General features: G+C 42.5%; 1 protein-coding gene across 3 annotated transcripts in view; it reads left to right on the plus strand.

Annotated features, from left to right (window-relative positions):
• The window catches only part of LOC126920359 (neuroligin-4, X-linked), a 261080-nt gene that overhangs the window by 46820 nt on the left and 192964 nt on the right, over positions 1–21296 (plus strand). For all 3 annotated transcript variants that reach the window (XM_050730589.1, XM_050730590.1, XM_050730591.1), the window contains exons 2-4: positions 8690–9061; positions 10797–11243; positions 12399–12574. In XM_050730589.1, the coding sequence (XP_050586546.1) occupies positions 10996–11243; positions 12399–12574 (424 nt within the window). In that variant the 5' untranslated portion in view covers positions 8690–9061; positions 10797–10995. The remainder of the gene's footprint in view (positions 1–8689; positions 9062–10796; positions 11244–12398; positions 12575–21296) is intronic.

Consider the following 21296-nt stretch of genomic DNA (forward strand, 5'->3'; position numbering starts at 1 on the left):
AGTGGCGCGGTTCGACTTAATTAGATGCTAGCTACAGAACACTGCTGATTTTCCCTGCTTTAAATTAAACGCGCCGTCATGTACACTAACCTTGCGTTCTTTTTCTACTCCCAGCTATTTAATTAACGTTTCGACAACCCGATTCGTTCGTCTGGCTATCTTCTGGCCTATGTCCTCGTTTATTCCTCTTGCGTACGGAATTTCGAAGCGACACGCGCTACCTTCGTGATTTCATCTTTTCGATCTAGTTCATGAAATGCTTGAAATGCTTGCGTACTCTCTCTCCCTCTCTCTCTCTCTCTCTATCGTCGATTTTATTCTTTAAGTCGGCCTTCATGGAAAACATGTTCGATACGAGCCGGATATCTTTGAAAAGTTAAACGATAATACAAATTTACAAACGCTCATCTTCTCGTACCAAAATGTCTATGATCCACGAGAATCAGATTAAATACGCTTGCAAGGAAGAAGTTCTTTTGCATCAACGATTCGACTTCATTATAGAAAAAACCTATCTCGACTGTTGCGCTTTATTGTCCCTTAACGCCAACTGGGGAGATTGCGGAGGAAGTTCATCCCCTTCTCCGTTAGAGTTCCTCGTCGACGAACCGTTGATCCGGTTTCCGGCGTGCTGCTCGGAATATCGGTTCGCGGTTCGACGAAAACCGAGACGGCGCAGTCGGACGCATCTGTTGCAGAAACTACGATATCCAGTGACCATAACCATGAAGCAACGAGCCACGGAAAAACCGTTTCCTCTATTCCAGCTGTAGATGCCGGTTTCAGCTTGGCCTCTCACATTTTTTCACGAACACACGTGCAACCAACCTCGACGCCGTCATTTCGAGCGTGTTTCCCCTTATCGCGGGGAAGAATATGCAGACAGCCGAGATTCTTTCGTGTGAAAATCGGTGGGTGGAGTCCGAAACAGCTGAACGGAAGTAAGGAGAGAGATGTTTCTGCGCTTCCGCGTGGAAGTAATAGAGATTCTTTGAGAGAAAAAGTAGTTTTTAAGGATATTCTCTAGCTATGAATGAATTCTGCTCGTGGCTGAATCGTATCGGTGATTTATACCGAAATATATCTATAATCTACGCGTAATTCGCTATGTATAGTTCAGTTTTAGTTCGTTTAAATCGTAACTAATGAATAAAAGAACTAAATTTTTCAGCAGATACTACGGGCAGTTTTATATATACGAGCAAATGATTTAAAATACAAAAAATCTGCTAGAAAATTCAGCGCAGTGTAGTATCGAAGAACTGTAAAACGCGTGAGAGCTCATTATATGGAATATAGAATAGAGAAATATAGAAATGTTTGCATAGTTTTTCTTGGCACGGAATGCTCGAGCGAAGGTTTACCTTCTTATGAGAAGAAACGGGGCCGCATAATTTTCCATTGGACCGAACATTCGCGAAAATCAACAGTGCCAAATGAATTTAAGAACAGAAGTTGTAGTCCATGGGGGATAAAATCGCAAACCTTGGGCGGTCTTAAATTAAGACACCTCAAATATTATCCTTCGATATCTCTCTCTCTCTCTTCCTCTTTCTACAACAAACAACAAACAATCTTACATCCAACCGGAAACGCTCATTCCCCTCTTAAACGTCACGAATCCATGAACGAATCGTCTACACGAGGAATATTCCAGCAATTTCTTCCAATTCTGCGAATCGGAGTTGCGACGACAATTTAATTCGAGGAAAGAAGAAACTTATGCCGCCGCAAGGACTGGCTGGAAGTTTTTAAGAAGAGAGGAGGGATCGCCACCCATCTAGAGAGTCCCGTGACGGCAATTGAGAACATTCTTAGCCCGGAAACGAGGATGGCGGACCCCGTACGACCGGCAGATTTTCAAGAGAGCCAGCTTCCCACTCGTAAGCCCGGCAAATCCAATTCGCAGAACAATAACGACGAACTTTCGAGCCGTTGTCAGGTGTCCAGGCACCACCTACTCCCTCTGAAACTGCTGGTCGGAATGGATACGGTCCGGCAGTGTTATTGCACAGCCAAGAATATTATCTCTCCTCCATATTCTTTCCTTCCTATCTCTCCGTTTTCACTTTTCTCGGCGTTTCCTCGGGGTTGTTCGTCCTTCAGCCCCTTCCTCTTCATCCCCTGCCTGTTCAAAAACCGTCTTTCAACGCGAAGAAAGAGGCCAGACTGGTATGGCACGACGGAGGGTTAGAAATCCACATCAGACAGATTTCCAGAGACGTGTGAAATCCTAAGGATCCGATCAGACTGCGTTAGTCTTCGTCGTTTTTCGGCAGCTTTGCCTTTTCTTCGAAATCACCGTTGAAGGGAAATAACGTTCGCTGCAGCTCACGAAACGGCCTACATATTACGATTGTTTTTCTTGCTTGTATTTTTCTTCGCCTTTATGTACGTGCGGTTTTTTTCGCATTTTTTGTTTTGTTATTGGTTTCTGCGCGTCGACGATGGTGAAAATTGAAATTCCGTTGTGACGAGAACTCGTCTGTCCGTCAGAACGGTTCTATTTATTCGGCTGGCCGTGAAAAATGTCCAGCTGGCCCTTCCGCACGTTTAATCCGACCCGGCCCAATTAAACTGTCAGCCGAAATTAATCTGCCACTTGTTTGCTGTCCTGTCATCGGTGTCTCTTCTTCTGTGACGCTTGGCGTCCGTTGTTTTCGTTGTTTTTCCAGCCAGTCGCGTAAAAAATGGCTCCGAAAGATTTCAATATACCTGTTGACGTATATACAACGATGGTTCAAGACAAACAAAATATTGAACAGTTTCATAAATAACATTACTGCGATACAAGATCCGACTCATTGCGAGAAAGTAGCAACCAAGTAAAAGAAATTGCAACTTTATGGCACGGTTCAGTGACAGATTGAAATTGTCAAAAGCAAGAATTGTGGTTCGGTTCATTAACGGTGTCTAAGCTTTTAATCAGCAAACTAGGTTCGCATCAATCATCGTTATTGCATTGACGTTTACCTGCAATTTACTTGGATTTCGAGGCTTCGAGGTACTTAGAAGTTTGCACGTCGTTCATTTATCAGATTGCATACTAATCGAGTTTGGCCAAGTTATGCTTTACGGCGGCCTTGCTGCAGATGTGTACATTTCATGGCGAACGGCCATTAAAATGCACAATTTAAAATTATACGTTGGAATAGGTAATACTCTCAATAATAATTTCTTCCTTCGTAATTACGGTCGTAACTGTTTCTCTTTATGAAGCTATTCCTTTCTCCGAGTATTTTATTGCAAGCATTTCTGTCGCGCAAAGTCTGATCTTGGAACGACTCGAATACTCGCTATCTTTCGTCAATTATTGTCTCGTAATAATTCAACAATGTTAGTAAAAGTTAGAAAGCTGGAAGGTAGACGAAAAAATTGCGTCAATTAACGATAACGAGGTAAATCAAAGACACGGCGCGTTCGTTGCATTCGCCCTAAAAATAATTCCGAGCCAGAGAAACGCTGACGCGAAATTTTACGCGAGTCCTGCATGCTGATAGGTCATTTATCGTTGAGGAACGGCTGTCAGACGTTTTTTGTGCAAACGCGAGTCAATTATTCTGCGAGAGCAGACTGATTAGGGAAAAAAACGTATTCGACGATCCATAAAATAAACCAGCTACCTACGTGCGACCGTTTCTTTTATCACGCTTGATAGTTAATCGATCGACTGAATATATCGCTTCCTTCGTAAATCAATTTTTCCGGTAAAATAGTTTGTCATAATTATCTTCGGAATATCCATAAAGTCATGTTTTTTGCCCAATTAAAACAGAAGAATACGGTTTCTGTTAATTAAAAAGTGGGCATCCATCTTTTATCCGACCAACAAAACGAGTACGCTTTCCTGAGCGAAAGAAAGTTGTCTGATTAATGGCATTGTCTAGATAATGTTACGGATTCGCAAGTCTGAACATGGTTTCCATGCTAGAGCTTACTTTGACCGGACAGACTAACTGTCAAAGCGGTAAATTGCATTTGCTAGCTTGCGTGGCCTTTCGTGCTCGTCGAACGTGGAAAGTCTGCTTGCGAAATTTCGGTAAATGCAATTAGGAATTTAGCAAATTCGAGACAGCAAGTATCGTTGATGCGGTAATTAGTCTGGTCGACCAGGCACGAGCCCAATCGTTTATTAGCTAGAAACGGGCGTGAATACTCGTTCCGAGAATCGAATCAACCTTTTCTATCGATTATTGCTAGAGCGACATGTGACGACGAGAAATTTCATTTACAGATGCACAGCTTTCCAGCCTTTTCGAGCTTCGTATTTTTTGAACTACTTACTTTCCTTCTTTTACCATTGCACTTCTGTCATCTACTTTAACTGTTTGCGAAATCTGCAACTTTTCACCTTCCAGGGTTTTTCTATTTCTCTTTTTCTACTCTGGCAATTTTTCTTTCTTTTACTCCCTTCGGTAGGTTCTTTCATTTTTCTGGCGCGCAAGTGGCACGTCTACTATGTTCCGCGTAACAGAAAAGAGATATCCAAACGAACGAACGATCTGTCGAGCCGTCTATCAACAAAAATTTTCACGCACTTCCATTCGAAACGTCGTTGAATTCAAGATGGGAGCACCCCGGCGAAAGTTTTCCAATTAAATTTCCAGCATTGCATAGATCATGCTGCTCTCCTACTCGTGAAAAATGAAGATAATACCGATTCATTTGAGTTGCGGATGAATCTTAGACGTCACGGATGATCGATCACCATTCGTTTATTTCGCCAATTTTTCTTACCTTATTAGAATACTTTCATAATACTCGGATAATACCGCAGTTCCATCTCCACAGGTCTTCATTAATTCATCCCAGCAGTTCGGCGTCTATTTTTTTTTTCTTTTTTTTTTTACTTATTCGAAGTCGTTCAGCTTTGATTGATTCACTATGAATGCTTATGCAGCGCCGTTTATTGACTCGAACTACTTACATACTTCTTTAACTATAGACACATCGTACATTTCGAACAAATACAAGAATTTCTGTGTGAAAAATGTATCTGTTAAGATCAATTACTATCTATATATTTCTCGTGTAACCAAAAGTCCTAATTTTTTTTCACAAATTCGTGCTTCATAATTATTCTAAAAGGCTTACCTGAAACTACCATTGCGCTACTGCATAGGAAATGAAAGAATCGGCTGCAGTACCCATAAACCCGATCAGTGAGACGGAAGAAGCAGCGAAGGAAAGACCAGAAAACGACAACGAATAGTCGGAGGATGGGATTCCCTTTAGAATTCGATTGTTACGCGGCGTGGAATATCGATTCGATGTCGGCTGTTCAGACGACCTCTTGGACGACAAGAGAAAGCAGAAAAGTCCATTCCGCGGAGCTGACGTGATCGACATAGACGTTCGGTGGCTATTGTTCGGGCTCGTCGTTACGCGGCGTAGTTTCCAGCTGCAACTCCTTTCGAACTCAACTCCTTGCACTCACGTGTGCACAGTTTTACTGTATACCGGCGATGCCGGATAAGAAGTCGACGAAGCTAAGATTTTCCGGCACAAGTAGCGAGAAAAGTCCAAAAGAATGCAACGGGTACACGATACCTCTTTTAGCGAAACTATTTTTAGTGCAGTAGTCGATAAATGGAGTGCAGGAACTGTCGTCTCTTGGTTCCCATTCTTAATTCTGCTGCTTCCGTTCATTTCGTATAGTTTTCATATTCTTCGCATCGAAATATACCAAGGCTGTTAATTAATTTATTCCCCCCCCCCGGTGACTTTACTTCGATTCTCGATTTATTGGCTTTGATCTTAAGTTGGAAGAAAATATCTGTCAATTCTGTTCGCGATTGTCGAGTCAACGCCATTGAAATTTCCCAACGGTAGACTAAGTGTCGACGGAAACAGTCAAGCCGAACAAAGTCGTGATGTAAAATTGACAGCGCGTCAAGCTGCCTTGTTGAGAAGGAAAGAATGCTTCGTCGAGGAAGTATATTTTTTTGCCAAATCGATCTGTTCACCAGTTGAAAAATAGAGATTGCGGTTTCCCGACCGTGCGAGGTAGGCGTACGCAACTTGCTCGCATATTTCGCGTACAATAGGGCGAAATTGACTATCTAGAAGCTGGCATTTGCCGGTTGAAAGATGAACTACAGAGCTTTCACCTTTCGAATCGATTCGGTCGTCGATTTGAGATTTTCCAAAATTCGCCGAATCTTTTACATAAGCACTGTATCGTGTTAAATCACGCGGACAAAATAAAATTTGAAAAGTCCGATCGATCCGCAAAGTTATGTTCCTCGTGTTTGCTTCTTCGGCTCCTTTAATTACCTTGCATGGCCTAGTTTATTCGGGGCATCGTAGATACGAAAGCTTTGAGGTTGATGTCGGCGTCACAGTAGAATAAACATGTACGTGGACAGACGATGATCGATGGCCCCAGTGAAAGCATCCAGGCTACGGTCAGACGTCGCTCGGTGACTGGAAAAAATGTTTATCCTATGATCGAGTATCGGTCGAGGGTCAGTACAAAAAAACAACGAGTATAATGGGAGCATTTGAGTTCACGGTGTTTTCAACGTAAACGTAATCCCTGATAAAGCTGTTCGTTTCTTAATCAATGTCATTTAATACTTATACGTGCACGCGTACAGTCATTAATATTTACGTATCATAATGTTGTAATTGAATAATTACTAATGACATGATAAATACCATCGAGGCATTGAACATATTAAATTGCGAGCAGATGATCCAGAATATATGTACAGATCTTAAGAATTGTACGTAAAAATGCGTAATACTGTATCATTTATACTACACTCGTATATATTATACTTATACCATACATCTAAAAATCTACACGAGTTATATTTGAAGCTATCAAAATTTTTCACGCAGGAAATTCCTTTAAAAGCTATCCAATTTTCTGGAAAATAATTTTCCTCAAACCAATACCGGTGGAGCGACCAAGAATTCGATTAAACCATCCAAGGAACGCGGGGGACAAAACTGTGTGTAAAATTTCATGTGACGGGGTCGATACGCATTGGACTAAACAGCTGCGTCAGCAATACCGCCTGGGGCGGAGCACAAGACTATGCCGTATTCGCCTATCATCTGGACAACGTTGCCCGCTAGAAACAATTATTACTACTTGGCAAACTCAAATAGTCTATCGGCCACAGGCAGTAGTTGGGAAGCTCTGTTAACCATCTGCCTGTCTGTCTGTATACGTACTCGTCCGTGTGTGCTTATGTGAGCACGAGCAGAGAGGAACGCTGTCACGCAACTCGCGCGTCAACGTGCGAGCACGTAGCGCGAGCGTGTGACGCGCCTGGTCGCTTGGTATGCGAACGAGTGGACTACACGTCTGGGTTATCCTCGCTTGGAATAATCAGCGACGTAATGGAGTGTGGCGTGGTTAATGAGCTACCTGCTTCTCTGGTCGTTTGACCACACGCGAAAATTTGCTTCCACGTTCTCTTTTTCTTTCTCTACTTTCGCAACGTTTTTAAAAAGATGCTCTTGTTCTTGACTCGTTCCACTACCGGGACAAACTAAAATTCAAGGATAAAAATCCTTTGGATTTTGTGAACCGCCCAATGTTTCTCACCGATTGTGTTAGAGTCAATAACAGAAAAGATATTTCGAATATTTTTCTCCACGATATTTCTACATTTCAGTCGGATTCACTTATCAGACACTCGATTTCACTTGCATGTATATCTCTCTGTGCAGCCAGAACCACACAGTTACGGTTACAAGCGCAGCCTCCTGCCGTCATTTGCCCTCGGCAGCCTGATAATATCCGCGTCGTGGAGTCACTTATTGGGTAGTTGTCTAATCGACTGTGGAGCTAGGTATAGATATACCAGGGGTGGCTGTTAGTAGCGCGCGGCTTGACTCCCTCGATTAGTCTGTTTAACGGCGCTAATTGAACGCGAAACTGCGCCCCGTTGTCGGCCTTATGAGAACGCGTCTTCCATTCTTCCCGCGTGGAAAGCACGTTTGCGTACCGAAATAGCGGTGGATCGAGCGAAACAATAGAAAGAACGCGATCGCTCGGGTTTGATCCGAGTTTTATCTTGTTCTAACTAGCGGTAAAGGTTTTCTCGAAATTGGCCCAAACGATTCGATTGCAAGAATGACGATTCAAGAGAATATTAAATCGAGCTAATTGGAATTATCGAATGACCCAGTTCCATCAAGTTGTGCGAAGAAATTGCTTGACGTGAAAAAAGAAAAAAAGAGTCACGTTTGCGATATTCATGAACACGTTCGAAAGAAGAAACTTGTTCGCTCGTTAAACTCTTTTTCAAAAACGGTAGAACGTAAAGAGATAGTTAAGGATCGTTTCGCTTGGTGTGTGTCTCTTGAAACGTTTATTACATCGTTTCGTCTACATTAACAGACTACGTGTATTCAGCTTTCGTAAATTCATGTCACGATCGATGTAAAAACAGTACCTGGTAGAATGATAATTGCTCAACCATCTTCTCAAGTGGATTACCTCTGTTGAAACGAAGCATTTGTATTACAGATCTTCTGTTAAGCTTGCGACTTGGCTATTCAATATCGATGTTCAACTTTGTTGCTTGGCTCGATTTCGATAGAAAACCAATCGTTTCGTTTCATTGTCTTTCTCGTCAAAACGAGAAGTCTTCATTTTTTCTGGAGACAAACCTGCTGCGTATGCTTGCTTTAATTTTTGTTAATAATCGTATTGATTTTTCTGTTTCAGAACTCGCTGCGTACCTAGAGAAACAGCTGCCTCCGTCTTCTACCCCCGAATTTGTTCAACGAATCGACGTAATATTAGAAAGCAAAAGCATCGGTTGTCGAGGTTTCGAGAATCGCGCAAGAAAACTTTCTACAGAAGTATAAATGAAATCCCATATCGCGACGTATCGGTGTTTTCGCGATCCCCCATCCGCCTCGAGCGGTGTCACGCGCGGTAAGAAATGGAGCTAAGAAATTAAGCGATCAATCGCAACGCGTTACAGTCAGTGGCAAAAATGCCGAAGGAGGATTCGTAGGTTTGAGTCGGTGCTCGCCTTGCTGTTGCTGCTATTCTAACCAGGAGGTTAATTAAAGTCGATGACCGGGTCTAATGGTAAGTGTTTCGACGTCAGCGAAAAACCGGACCCACCAATTTTCCGTTGATATCCCTTCTCTGTGTCTTTTCCAACGAAAGAATACGAAATTCAGTGAATTGCTAGTAGAATCCGCTAACTTTCAGTATTATCTGCGACCATCTTCCATTCTTGTAACTGCAAATAAGCCTGCAGAGATTTCTTAATTAAAAGTAACTTTCAGACATTCTTGTTCAAATAACGACGCTTTAACTTCAAACAAAATAACATAAACCGTATGTAGATAGCTATAAATAGGAGCTACATACATTCGAGCAAGTCGACGAAAGCGTTGACCTATACTATTGCGAGCCGCAAACTTCAGCTATGCAGAAACGATGATCGAATTCGATGATGCCATTTCCGAAATCCTCGGGCTCGTTCCCTAGGGCTTCTCGATATCCTACGGTACGGTCGAAAATCTTTCAGATAGATTCTTGCGAAAAGATTCGAGCGCCACTGATAAGCAAAAGCCGTTCGCCTGAAACAGCTTATCTCCTTCTTCCTGCTTCTCAGTGCGAGTCTGCGAATGACGAAGAGCGCGTGATCCAGTTAGACGACACTAAACTCCAGTCCTCTCTTCCTTTTTCTTCTCTCTCTCTCTCTCTCTCTCTCTCTCTCTCTCGCTTCCCTCTTTTTCCTCTTCCCAAGGCTGATAAGTACTGATTTCCATAATGGTTCCATGTACGAGTACGCTCGGCCTATCTTCGCTCCGGGCCACTTTCCGTCGTCTTATCGAACCTCTTAGACTCGCGGCTCGATCGATATCAGATTGATTTCCGCCTGATTTACGGTCGTGTTAAATATTCATAGCTATCAACAGGAATTAAGATCGTTCAATTAGTGGTACGGCACGTGTTTTAAAAATATCGAAACTATTCAATACATTTACTTTTTCAATGATATCTTTCCTTATCTTGGAGAAATAGCAACGTCGAAATTGGGACATCGTTACGTAGCCAGGGCAAGAACGAGTTCGAAACGCAAGGAAACGCTGCCTCGTAATTTCGCGTTTTTCTCGGAAAACGGTGGCACATTTCTTTCTCTCTTCCAATCCATTTCGCGAATCGTTTCAGAATCTCAAGCAAAGTCATCGATGATTATTTTTGCGACCTTTATCTGACGTCAATTTGAGCGTTCCGCTTCAGATATTCACCATTTCCATAAAGAATGCCCTTCGTCTGCACACGCACGTATCCGCGCTAGTCGTTCCACTTTATCTAGTATCAAGAAACGATGAAAATTTCCTGCACGAGATGAGAATTTAAAACCAACGGCCCCGAAGCGAGATGAATAGCGTACTTCTGTGGAATTATTTTTCTGCCCAGGTTGTGGCGGAAACGGCACTGTCGATCCCACAATTTGACGCGGTTGCAAACTTCTTGATCACCAATTAAATTCTACTAACGAACTTTTATTCATTTTTTATTTAAAGAATCACCATTGAATCACCTGTTGCAAAACCTTTTACTTCGCGATCAAATTTTTATAAAAAAGGCAAAGAGAAGGGATCTCCCTTCGCGGCGAGGGATCCAGTTCCCTCGTACCTTCCTCTCGCAAATTTCATTCAAAACTCACGTGTGAAACTAGAAGAGTCGCTAATTATTCGTTGCAACTTGCGAAGGTGTGCGATATTCGGCACGGTCGGTAGATGTAAAGTAGATGAAACGGGGCAAGCCGAGTTGCCGTCTGAACCGGTTGCTACTGAAATTTCAGGGAAAACCGCAAGCTTGCGTCAAGGTGGCGCGCAGTTAGCGCTTGAACAGGCCTAAATGAAGAGCGATCGTCACGGGAACAGGTGATCGATAGCGATTGCGAGGAGCCGCGTGCGACTGTGTGTGTCTGTGCGCGCGCGCGTGGTCGCACAGGGTAATCGTGGCGGTGACGCGCGGGGGTAGGGACGGAGAGGAGCAAGATGGAACTCTTCCTGATTCTCGTCTGTCTGATTGCGCCGCCCACCCTCTCGCTCTCGATCAAGAGCAAGCTCAATCCACGGATCGTTCAGACACGGTACGGCGAGGTGCAGGGGGTCATACGCTCCTTCGAGAACGCCAAGTTCCTCAAGCCAATCGACGTCTATCTCGGAATACCATACGCCACCCCTCCGATCGGGGGTAACAGATTTTCACCGACTAAGGCGCCTAGCCCGTGGGAAGGAGTCAGGTAAGCAAAGAGAAAAATTTACTCGCACCAGCCATATTTACGCTATCTTTTGAACTATACCTCGATCATGTTGTCCATTCACCTCTTCGAAGAACAACAGCGTAGCAAAGGTTTGATAGAGATTGATAAATAATGTTGTGGACGTATAACGAAAGGATAGAAGCATAGTTCGCACGATGGCGATGCATTAGAGATTTAGATAATTCTGGAATTAAAAATGATGATGATCATTAAGAATACAAGTTGGAACGTTCGCGATTTTTTGTTTCTGCAAACTCGAGTTCTGCTCTTTTTGCATTAATATCCGAAAGAAGCAACAAATTTTGACAAAGGAATAAATTTCGGAGGGACATTCCGGAAACCAAAATCCCTTTAATCCTGGTGTCCTTCAACGTATTTCATCGGCATATTTCCCGCAAAGTTATGCCAAACAGCTCCTTTGAAATTCGCCCAAAGTATTTGGCCTTGTATTCGTGTATCCTTCCATATACACCGACCAGCTGTTTCATAGGAGTTGGTTAAAAATTTATCCAAGGAAAATTTATGTAAACGTTGACGAAACAATTCTTTGTGCTTCTACCAGTGATTTCCAAAATGTCAGGGGAAAAAATGTGAAATTCGCGAGCCACCGTTCCCCAAAATTCTCGAATACAGGCTTTAGAATTTCCGACAGAACTAGACATCCCTTCGTTTCCAACAACTCTCGCTCTTTCTTCCCCGACCCCCTTCCTCTCCCCTCTTCCTACTCCTCTCACTGCCAGCGAAGCAAAAACGGAAACACAATTATACACGACCTTAATCTCCATACATTACGATCTAGGGGACAAAGGTACTCGTAATGCAATACACTCGGAACACATAATTAACTCAGCGCGGAGTACTTGGGAGCTGGTTGTCGAGAGGAGAATATTCGCAAACCACATTTTTCCGAATGTTCAAGCTCACAGACTTCTTGACTGAATCAAAAATTTAATTTGAACTTTTCTAGAAGATTTCCTTCTCCTGATAATATCACTTTATCAGGTACTTGCGCTAATTTTTCTCAATTTTGTACTCCAGAAAGGAAACAGATTATCCATTAGATCGTGAATTCATCGGAGAGTAAAGTGTCCGAGCATTCGATTCGAATCGACTAAAACAAATTCTCTTTTGCAGATTATCGGACTCGGTCAGTCCTGTCTGTCCTCAAAAGCTGCCCGACATTTCAAATGAGCAAGAAGCGTTGGAGCGTATGCCAAAAGGACGGCTGGAATACTTGAAGAGGTTGCTACCTCATCTACGGAATCAAAGCGAGGATTGTCTCTATTTGAACATTTACGCACCGGCTGTGGGTGAGTAATTTTACACGTTCTTTGCCGTTAGGAAAATTAATGGCCTCGATATTCGAATGGCTTAACGGGGTCGCAAGATCGAGCTTTCGACCTGAAAGAGTTGAGATTTGCCTCGGAGTTCGAGCAGAATGTATACAGCGGCATGTAAATAATTAAACGACTATTGGAGAGCTTGTCGTAACGACGTTGAGGGAAATATGGAATGCAGAAACCTGATTGCGTGATTGCAAAAGTGAAATCATTTTGTTATTAACGTATGTATGGTGTCTTTTACAATCTGGTAAATTGACATGATTAGCAGGAATTCTATAGGGATTCGTTGGATTTGATTCGAAGTGGAATTATAACCCGACTGGTTCGATAATACGACAGTTAGCAGATGGGATGAAAAACTTGACTGAACAATAATTCCTAATGAATCATTGTATCGTGGCTAGCAGATTTATAAAGAAAGATGACGACCATAGGCGAATATGACTTTCACTCTGATTCTTTTTGCACCAAATTAGCGTTTCAAGCGAAGATATTCATCGGCTCGAACGAAAATACGCGCACGCCTCTGGGTCAACAGAAGCAAAGGAAATTGTAAATGAACCGGAGACCCTGGAAATCCACTTTATGCGCGAAACTATCGTAAACGAACGCAGCGTTTTAATATTAAGCATACTTGTCGATGTTGAATACCCAAGTAGCTCGATGTTGCCTCTCTGATGTTGTAACTTTCTGAGCTCGTTCCTACCATCCACCCTCGCGCGGTATCAGTAAACATGATAAAAACACATAAAACTAGATTCCAGCAGGCGTGTTCAACGTAACTTTACATACCTCATTTTCGCTTAGCCTTTCATCGATTCCACCTCCCCAGGCAGAGAAATTTCGTTCGAAAGATTGTTAGTAGCTACCGCAAATTAATTCTTCGAAGAACGTCGTCCTACTATCTTATTTTTAACGAAGGTTCCTTAAAAATGCTTGCAAACTCTTTTCTCGTTACTGAATAGCTACGACGTTATTCGTTAAATTAATTTATCAGTTACCTAAGCGTATAGCTATTGCTGAAAGAAACGTTTGTAGGTAACGCAAACGAAACGGTGTAAGGGGATTTGCAATTTGCAATTTCATTTTCGTATGAAAGTGTAAAACATCAGGCTGTATGTTAGCGATCCCCTTTTTTGCGTCTCGAGCCCTTCCCTTCAAGTTTCCCGCGCAATGTTACGTATTTCTCTGGTGCCACGCGCAACGAGTAGGGAAAAGGAACGGTTTCAATAATAATGCATCATGACGTGTTGCCTGCGAAATAGGAAATTTTACTTTTTCGCCGCGCCTTAAACTCGCTCTCAACCTACCCTCGTGTACCCCGTTTTTCTTGCAACCTCTCCCGGGCCGGAAATTGAACGGCAAAAGCGTCGAGAATGCTGCGACATATTTTTGCGAAATACGCGTGACGCGTACGCGTTTACGGCTCTCTAACTTGGAGAAAAGAGCGAAAAAAGAGGAGGATTAAGGCGTTAAGACAATAACGTAGAAATACGTCACTTTTTCATTCTTATCGTTCGTGTACTGTTGTTGATGTGTCGCCGAGCGAACACAGGTTTATCGATGGTAGTAGAAGATTGTTATTAAATCGTTTATTAAAAAGTAAGTAACTACCCTACGACAATCTGTCAATATCGCCTTCTATTGAAATACTAATACGTTCGAGTTTGGACATTGTGTAACGTTCGTTATTCGAAATTACTCCTGCTTCAAACACGCTGCAAATAGCTCTGAAACCTGTTTAATTGTTAAACAACTAGTTTGTAAACCGTCGCCACCACGAACCATATTCCGTAATTAACCACCCAACAAATTATATCGTCGCCCAAGCAAAACAAGTTAGGGCTTTTGTCGGGAACAGTTTTATACCTTTCGCGAATAAATCAACGTGGCTTAGCATCGATCCGAAGGACGAGACACGATGCTTCGACGGACGAGCTTCGTTGTACTTGTCAAAAAATCGTGTAGTCGAATGGTCTAGCAATTCCCCGATCCAACCCCTTGCTACGAGATTCGGGTCAAACCGTTTTCATCTCTTTCGTGTATCGTGGGTTGCACGTTCGCGTTTCGACAATGAAACATCGTACAGACGTAAATGTAAGCCGGAATAGGAAACCAGAACACGCTACTCTGCAAGTCTGCGCGCGAGCGTGACTACCTGCTGTCGGGGCAACTGTCCAGAATGCGAAACTGTCGCGGATGTGCTCGATCCTGTCGCCACCACTTATGGTTCTGCGATCGAAAAATAATTTAAGCGCCAGGTGCTTCGAAGCATCTATTCAACAACGTTCTCATATGTGAAACGAAATTATTAAGAATTCATTTTTTACTAAAAATTTCCTTAACTGAAACAGCACGCGCGCAAGAAATGAATCCCTTGACTTTGCTAATACATAATTCCGTATGTGATTAATACCACTGTGAGAGGGTAGGGCTACAAACAAAGGCAGTAACCTCTGTACCGCCGACTACCCCTAAAACGCGAACGATGGAGTAATGTATAAACCTAATCTCGTAACTTGAGCAAGATGGTCAAGCGACGGTTCGTGCAACGAGGCGCGCAGCACTGAAACAATTTCCGATCCAGCTGCCGTTTAATAATGCAGCAGCGATGCACGGGCTGTTTACAAACAGGACCGTGCATACAGATCGCTGGGAAATTTAGTGACAGCGAAAGAGCCGTCGCTGTAAGCTTTTAACATTCCGCTCTGGTTACGCCGCGCGCCGCAATCCATATAAAAGATGCATCCTGGCTAGCCAGTGGATTCACGCAGCTCGCAAACAGAAGGATAATTTTATCGTTGTCGCTGTTTATGAAATTCTCTTCTTTACGCGTATGCCAGTTGCTTCCTCTTACTCCCTTTGCTTGCTTTTACTGTTGGCAAAATTTCATTTTTACGGGAAGGTGACAAAGAGTAACGGTTTGCTCGTTAGACTGATCATAGTCTTTGAACGCTTGACTCCACTGAACATGATTAACGTTGCTAGTGGCGACAAGGGGAATTATCGAACCGCGAATAGATTCTGTCAGAGGTCAGGAAGACGCTGCTTAAGCATTACACGTGTTTAGTGGCTTGAAGCTGGACTACGCGTGTCTAGAATCTCATGATCTTCCGACATTCGATACGTCTTGTGGGTTGTTCGACATCTTGTCGTCCAATTAGCAGAATGCCTGTTCATAGATTATCAGCAAATGGAAAATGAAATCGATAAATGATTGCTTTTATATCGAATAAGATGGAGCGGCGGTAGAGAAGCTGCGCGCAGATCTGCATTCAAAGTATTGACTGTCAGGTCTGTAAAAGGAAAGTCTCGAACCAGGACGCTCGTAAACCGGCACCCAATGACGTGACTGGTAACGCAGGTGTTAAGAAAACGTGAACGTCAACGCCCCTGGAACGCAATAGCAGACGGTACGTTCGTTTCCGTCAAGACAGCGTAACCCGTTCGTACGCTAGAACGCTGGCTGCTTCTTTATTGAGTTTCTTGCAATAGTTATCATGTATTTGACGCGAACTTTCAGCCTCTCGTATCTTCTGATACGTAATATATATCGCGAAACGATGTATCGAGAGCGACACTTATTTTTACAAATTTGGAATCGACCTAATTACGAAAATTATCATTTTCATCAATCGGACAATTTTGGCGACTACGGTCATTGCATCGTCCATTCTGAGAAATGTTCGCGTTGCAGGCTTCTTCGATATGCGTATCAATACAGAAAAGAGAGAGAGAGCGAGAGAAGAAGAAGACATTGAGATGAAATTGTAAGACAGTGGAAAGTGGTGGAGCCGTCAAACGTGAGAGCAACCGGAGAAATTCCTGAATATTTTACACGGCTCGTCTTTTACGCGAACTTTCGAATTCAACTTGGCTGACTTTCAATTCTCGTCGGAGCTTGGCTTGTATTCTTTTGAACTGAACCGGTTTTACGGTTGATCTACCATCGAGCGGAATCTACTTGAAGATCCAGATGAGTTTGATCGTGTTCTTCGCATTGAATATTTAGTTCGCGAGCTGAAATTCTGATTAAACTGTGTTTCCTCGTTTCTCGTGTTTTGGATTAACTACTTTAGCGTTATTCCGATCAATTGAATTGAAAGAAAGGAGAGACGTAGCGTGTTAGTGATTTAAAGTGGCCTGATTGGAGAGTAAAGATAAAGGTTCCGTGGCTTTCTTTCTTTCTTTCTTTGATCGATCAACTGTATTAGCCGTCTATTATAGAGTCTGATCGGAAGGTGCTCTCTAATGAAGTGCTCTGATTACTTAGACCGATTGTTTTCTCCCCATTCGATATCGATTCCTTCGCTTTACGCGACTGATTTAAAAAAATACCATTCGCCTTTTCGATTCACGGCGCAACAAAATCGCGAATTGTTTTAATCCAAATAAGAACAAAGAATCCGGATCGATTTTCCATTTTGGAAATGTTCTTTTTCAAGTCTTCGAGTTCGAGCGTTCGCAACGCGGCGGAGGTGTTAAATCAATTTCGTCGACTATTCATTATTCGCGAGATTGGCCGGCTAACAAGTTCCACGGTTCGTTCAACGCACATCACGTCATAAAACAAAATTTTCTGTAGAATGTGATGTAGGACAGCTCTAATAACGACGATTCGTTTTTCCATCAAGACAGCCCCTTCTTCGAAAATAATTTAACGCCCATGAATCGTTGACTTTCGTGTTAGTTCTGACGTAATGAATAAAATGATAAAACGTAGCGGCAATTAATTATCAGGGAAACGGCATTATTTAATATTACCTCCATCTGTCGCCTTCTTTTCACAAACTTTCCCCATTGAGTCAAAAGCCGTAATTTCTGAGAGTAGGATTTCCAATTTCTGACAGAATAAATCCACAATCCGGAATTAATTATTTCCAGGCATTAAGCAACGTTCGACGGTTAATCGTATTTGTTTAATGCGATCATTTATGCAGCAAGGGGTCTCGAAAGGTCCAGAGTTTGCATAAAATCTTCACACCGTTAAATTTCTCATCTTGAAACATTTGAAACCAGTCTCGGCTACGCACATTTACGATTTAATATCTATCAAAACTGAAGCCCTTTTTCTTTATCCGATTAACATTTTTTTATTAACATTCTTCTATAAAAGCTACAATCGAACACTTTCGAACTATCATACGGAGTATTCTCGACACCGAAAGACACTCGGGGTAGCTTCTATTGTTTCCCCGGTATCGTATTCGAGACTTTAGCTTAATGGAAGACCGGGTGAAAGTTCGAGCTCGCTTAATGCACGGCCGCTCGTTTCTCTTCGTTTCAGAACATTCTATCCGAGTATAGAGAAAGATGGAACGTTAAACGGATCGAAGAAAACGAGGAAAGAGACTGGCAATCACACGGACGCCTAATCCCATGGGTTTCTCGGCGAGACATTGCGACTTGGAACTGTGAAAGAAGGTGGCAAGTTTTCCCACCCGCGTCGACTAATAATCGAATCCGCAAGTAGTCGGGGTTCGTTCGAACCGACGATCCGAAATAGCCGGCTGCCAGGCATGAATTTCTTTGAGGGCCGTCGCCCGTGAAATTATTTGTTCGACCAGGCTGAATGAAAGATAAAGTGACTTCCCCTGTTCCTTTCGGGGCGCGACCTTTTATATCGCTGATCCAGGATCCACCTAATACCCAACGATGATCAAGCACCATTTGTATTTCTCGCGCGGTTCCTCGCAACTGGCTCTCGCTCTTTCGCTACGAACGAAGGTAGAGAACGGTCTTTGGGTTTAGTAAAGCCGGGGATGGATTTATTGCCGCGGGAGAGGGGTTGGAGAAAGTTTGATAAAGGAAAAATTGAGTATGGCGAGGTTTCTTGGGTGCTATTTCTACGAAGTTTTTGGAACTTTGGAAGCTCGAACTGTAGAAAATTTAAATATTAAGATTTAAACCGTTTTATTTCCTTCGCGTTCATCGAAAGTAAATCGTAGACGCGTATATTGTACATAAAATGTTGACTATGCAGAACGTGCAGGCTCATTAGCCTGCGAAGATGTCGTTTTAATTAATCACGCAGCAAAAGAGCGTCTCATGACACGTACTAATGCTTAATGAGAGAAAAAAGAGTGGAAGCCGAGTGGAAAGGAAGACATCAAAGAGCTGCAACTGGCGGCAGGTGAACGGTTACTTCATACTTGGAATACGAATTACGTTTCACAAAGAAACCTCGTTGCCTTCTTAACTTGTACCTTTGCGCTGCTCCTACACTCTTTTCTCACTGAAAATCGTCAGTCGAACGAACATATATTATTTTATATCGAACTCACAGCTTTTCTTCTTTATTTTTTCTCTCTTTGCGTTTTTCCATCAAAAGGGAAAACACGACGAGTCTCCACTCTGCTGTCGGCGTAATATAAATTCTTGAAATTACTATCTGTCTGGTTGCCGCAGCGGAAAATATCGAGTCTGCAAACGAATCAAAACCGACTGACGTATTCTTATAAGGAACTCGTTAAATTCATCGGAGCAGTGAAAAAATGATTGTTCGCTGATGTTACTGTAATTTCTACTATACGTACTGGTTTGAACCTTGTAACTTATTTCGTGAAATGATCACTCGCTCCCGGTGAATTTGACGATTTGTCAACTTTTGTTTTTGATCTGAAAATACGCTTATTTGAAATATTATTTCTCCGTTTTTCTTGTGACAATTAGTAATTTCTTTTCAACAACAAAAAGGAGGCGAAATAGCTTTCAAAAATAATTAATCTTATTCAGAGAATTATTCCTCGTTTCCTTCGAAATCAACTCGGATTTTCCAGAAATGGAAATTTTACCGGTTTCGAAGTTGTTCCTCAGATTACAGATCAGCGAGGCGATCGTCGGCAACGCAAAACTCGGTACGTTGATGATCCACTTAGGTGAAAACCCGGTTGCGCGACTATATGGTCGCGAACGACAGCCGAGAATTATCGTGGCGATTTAGCCGGTAAGTAGAAGCGAACTAGTAATTACGAGCTGGTTGTTTCTGCGATCGATAGCATCGCCAGCCAGCATTACGAATAGATAAACGTATATACGAGGACGTCGCGGGAACGCCACTTTCCTATTGCAACTTCTTCTTGCTCTCCTGTGCTTTCTAAAATTGCAGATCAGTCGGAATTACTCGTTGCTACTTTGAACTTTAATTTCGAAATGAATGACGAGAGCTACATTAATATTTTAATATTAGCGATTAAATGAAGTACATAATGCAAATACAAACGGGATGCTGCTACGTTTTGGAGATTTTATCATTTTGTCTATCCACTGAAAACTGTTTCCTTTGTGCGTACGAGTTTCAACGCTGCTATAGTTGTTTACGTGGCGATTGTACAAAGCGGAATACAATTTCATCTCTGTAGAATACAACACAATTAGGATTTACAAAGCAAATTGTCTCTAACTCGGCTTGCATCAAACGAAAGCAGCTTTCCAAATCTTCGACATTCATCTGCAGAAAATATCTTTTGTTTGTCGTTATTAAATTAGCGAAATCGACTAATCAAAGGACTGACATAAACGATGGGAAGACGGAAGCGAAAAAGGACCGGTCGTCGCCTTGCAAGTTACACGTTGTCCCGATTAAAAAACGATTTTGAAGATGATTTATCGTCGGACTAAATTGAATCGCTAATCTAAGTTGGAGAACTTTGCCGGCCGTCCGGCTGAATTATGGCCAGCGGGAATAGAATGCTATCGACCGTTACGCGATGCCTCTCCTTCCTTCTCGATTGTCTAAAACTGAACTTCCACGGAATTGTTCAGAATCGCGGCCTTTCGACGGCCACTTGGCCCCCGTGGAACATATGGGGAAAAAGATTCGACATTTTGATTAAGAGCAGCACGGTAAAAGCACGCTGGATCCGTCGATCGTGAGAGTTATAGTGACGCGGTGAGCCGTGCAAGAAATTCTTCCGGCGGAACTTTGTTTTGCCTGCTACGGGGCTTTTACGAGAGGAATAAAATCATGAAAACTCGAATAAATTGAAAGATATTCCAAGTATGACTGTTATGTAAATCATTGCGAATACCAATGAATTTTTTCCGGACAAGGTTAGTTTTTCCTGCAATCGTTACATTACCTCGAATGTTCTACGCTCTGAAATATCTAAAGGTTGAATCTTTTACTTTCTTCCTGGATAGACCAGCGAGTTTTGAATAACGAAATTCTTTTCGCTTTATCGTGCGACATTTTCAACGTCTACCCATCGATACAATATTGTAGTGAGCGATACGAAAATTGAGTATAGCATTGGAATTATAGTATTGAGATTGGATATAGTATCGAAGCATCGGCATGGACGAAGTGAAATAAAAGACAGAAGAAAACGAGGGGTAGCAAGTGCACAGCAATCAATCACGCGGTCTCCCTAACGAATCTCCGCCTCTTCGAAACCGAAACCTCGATCGTCAGCTCTTAATTACACGCCAGTCGGAAACTTGTGGCCGTACGCAATCATTCGCTCCCTAATAGCGCCATAACTCAAGTAGAACGCAGTATTTTCGTCGCAGCAGCGTGTTTAACCATCGCTGTATTCATAACTTCGTCACCCTCGCTGCTCTTTTACGTCGGCATTCCTTCGAATCTCGTTAACACGACGCTTGCTCTGATCGTGAATTAATTGAAATAAATTGTGCGTTTCGTTATTCAAGTAAACGTCTGTTGCTGGCAATAAAATTTTCGCTATTT

The sequence above is a fragment of the Bombus affinis genome, chromosome 9, assembly GCF_024516045.1.
Source record: "Bombus affinis isolate iyBomAffi1 chromosome 9, iyBomAffi1.2, whole genome shotgun sequence".
In the NCBI taxonomy this organism is placed as follows: Eukaryota; Metazoa; Arthropoda; class Insecta; order Hymenoptera; family Apidae; genus Bombus; species Bombus affinis.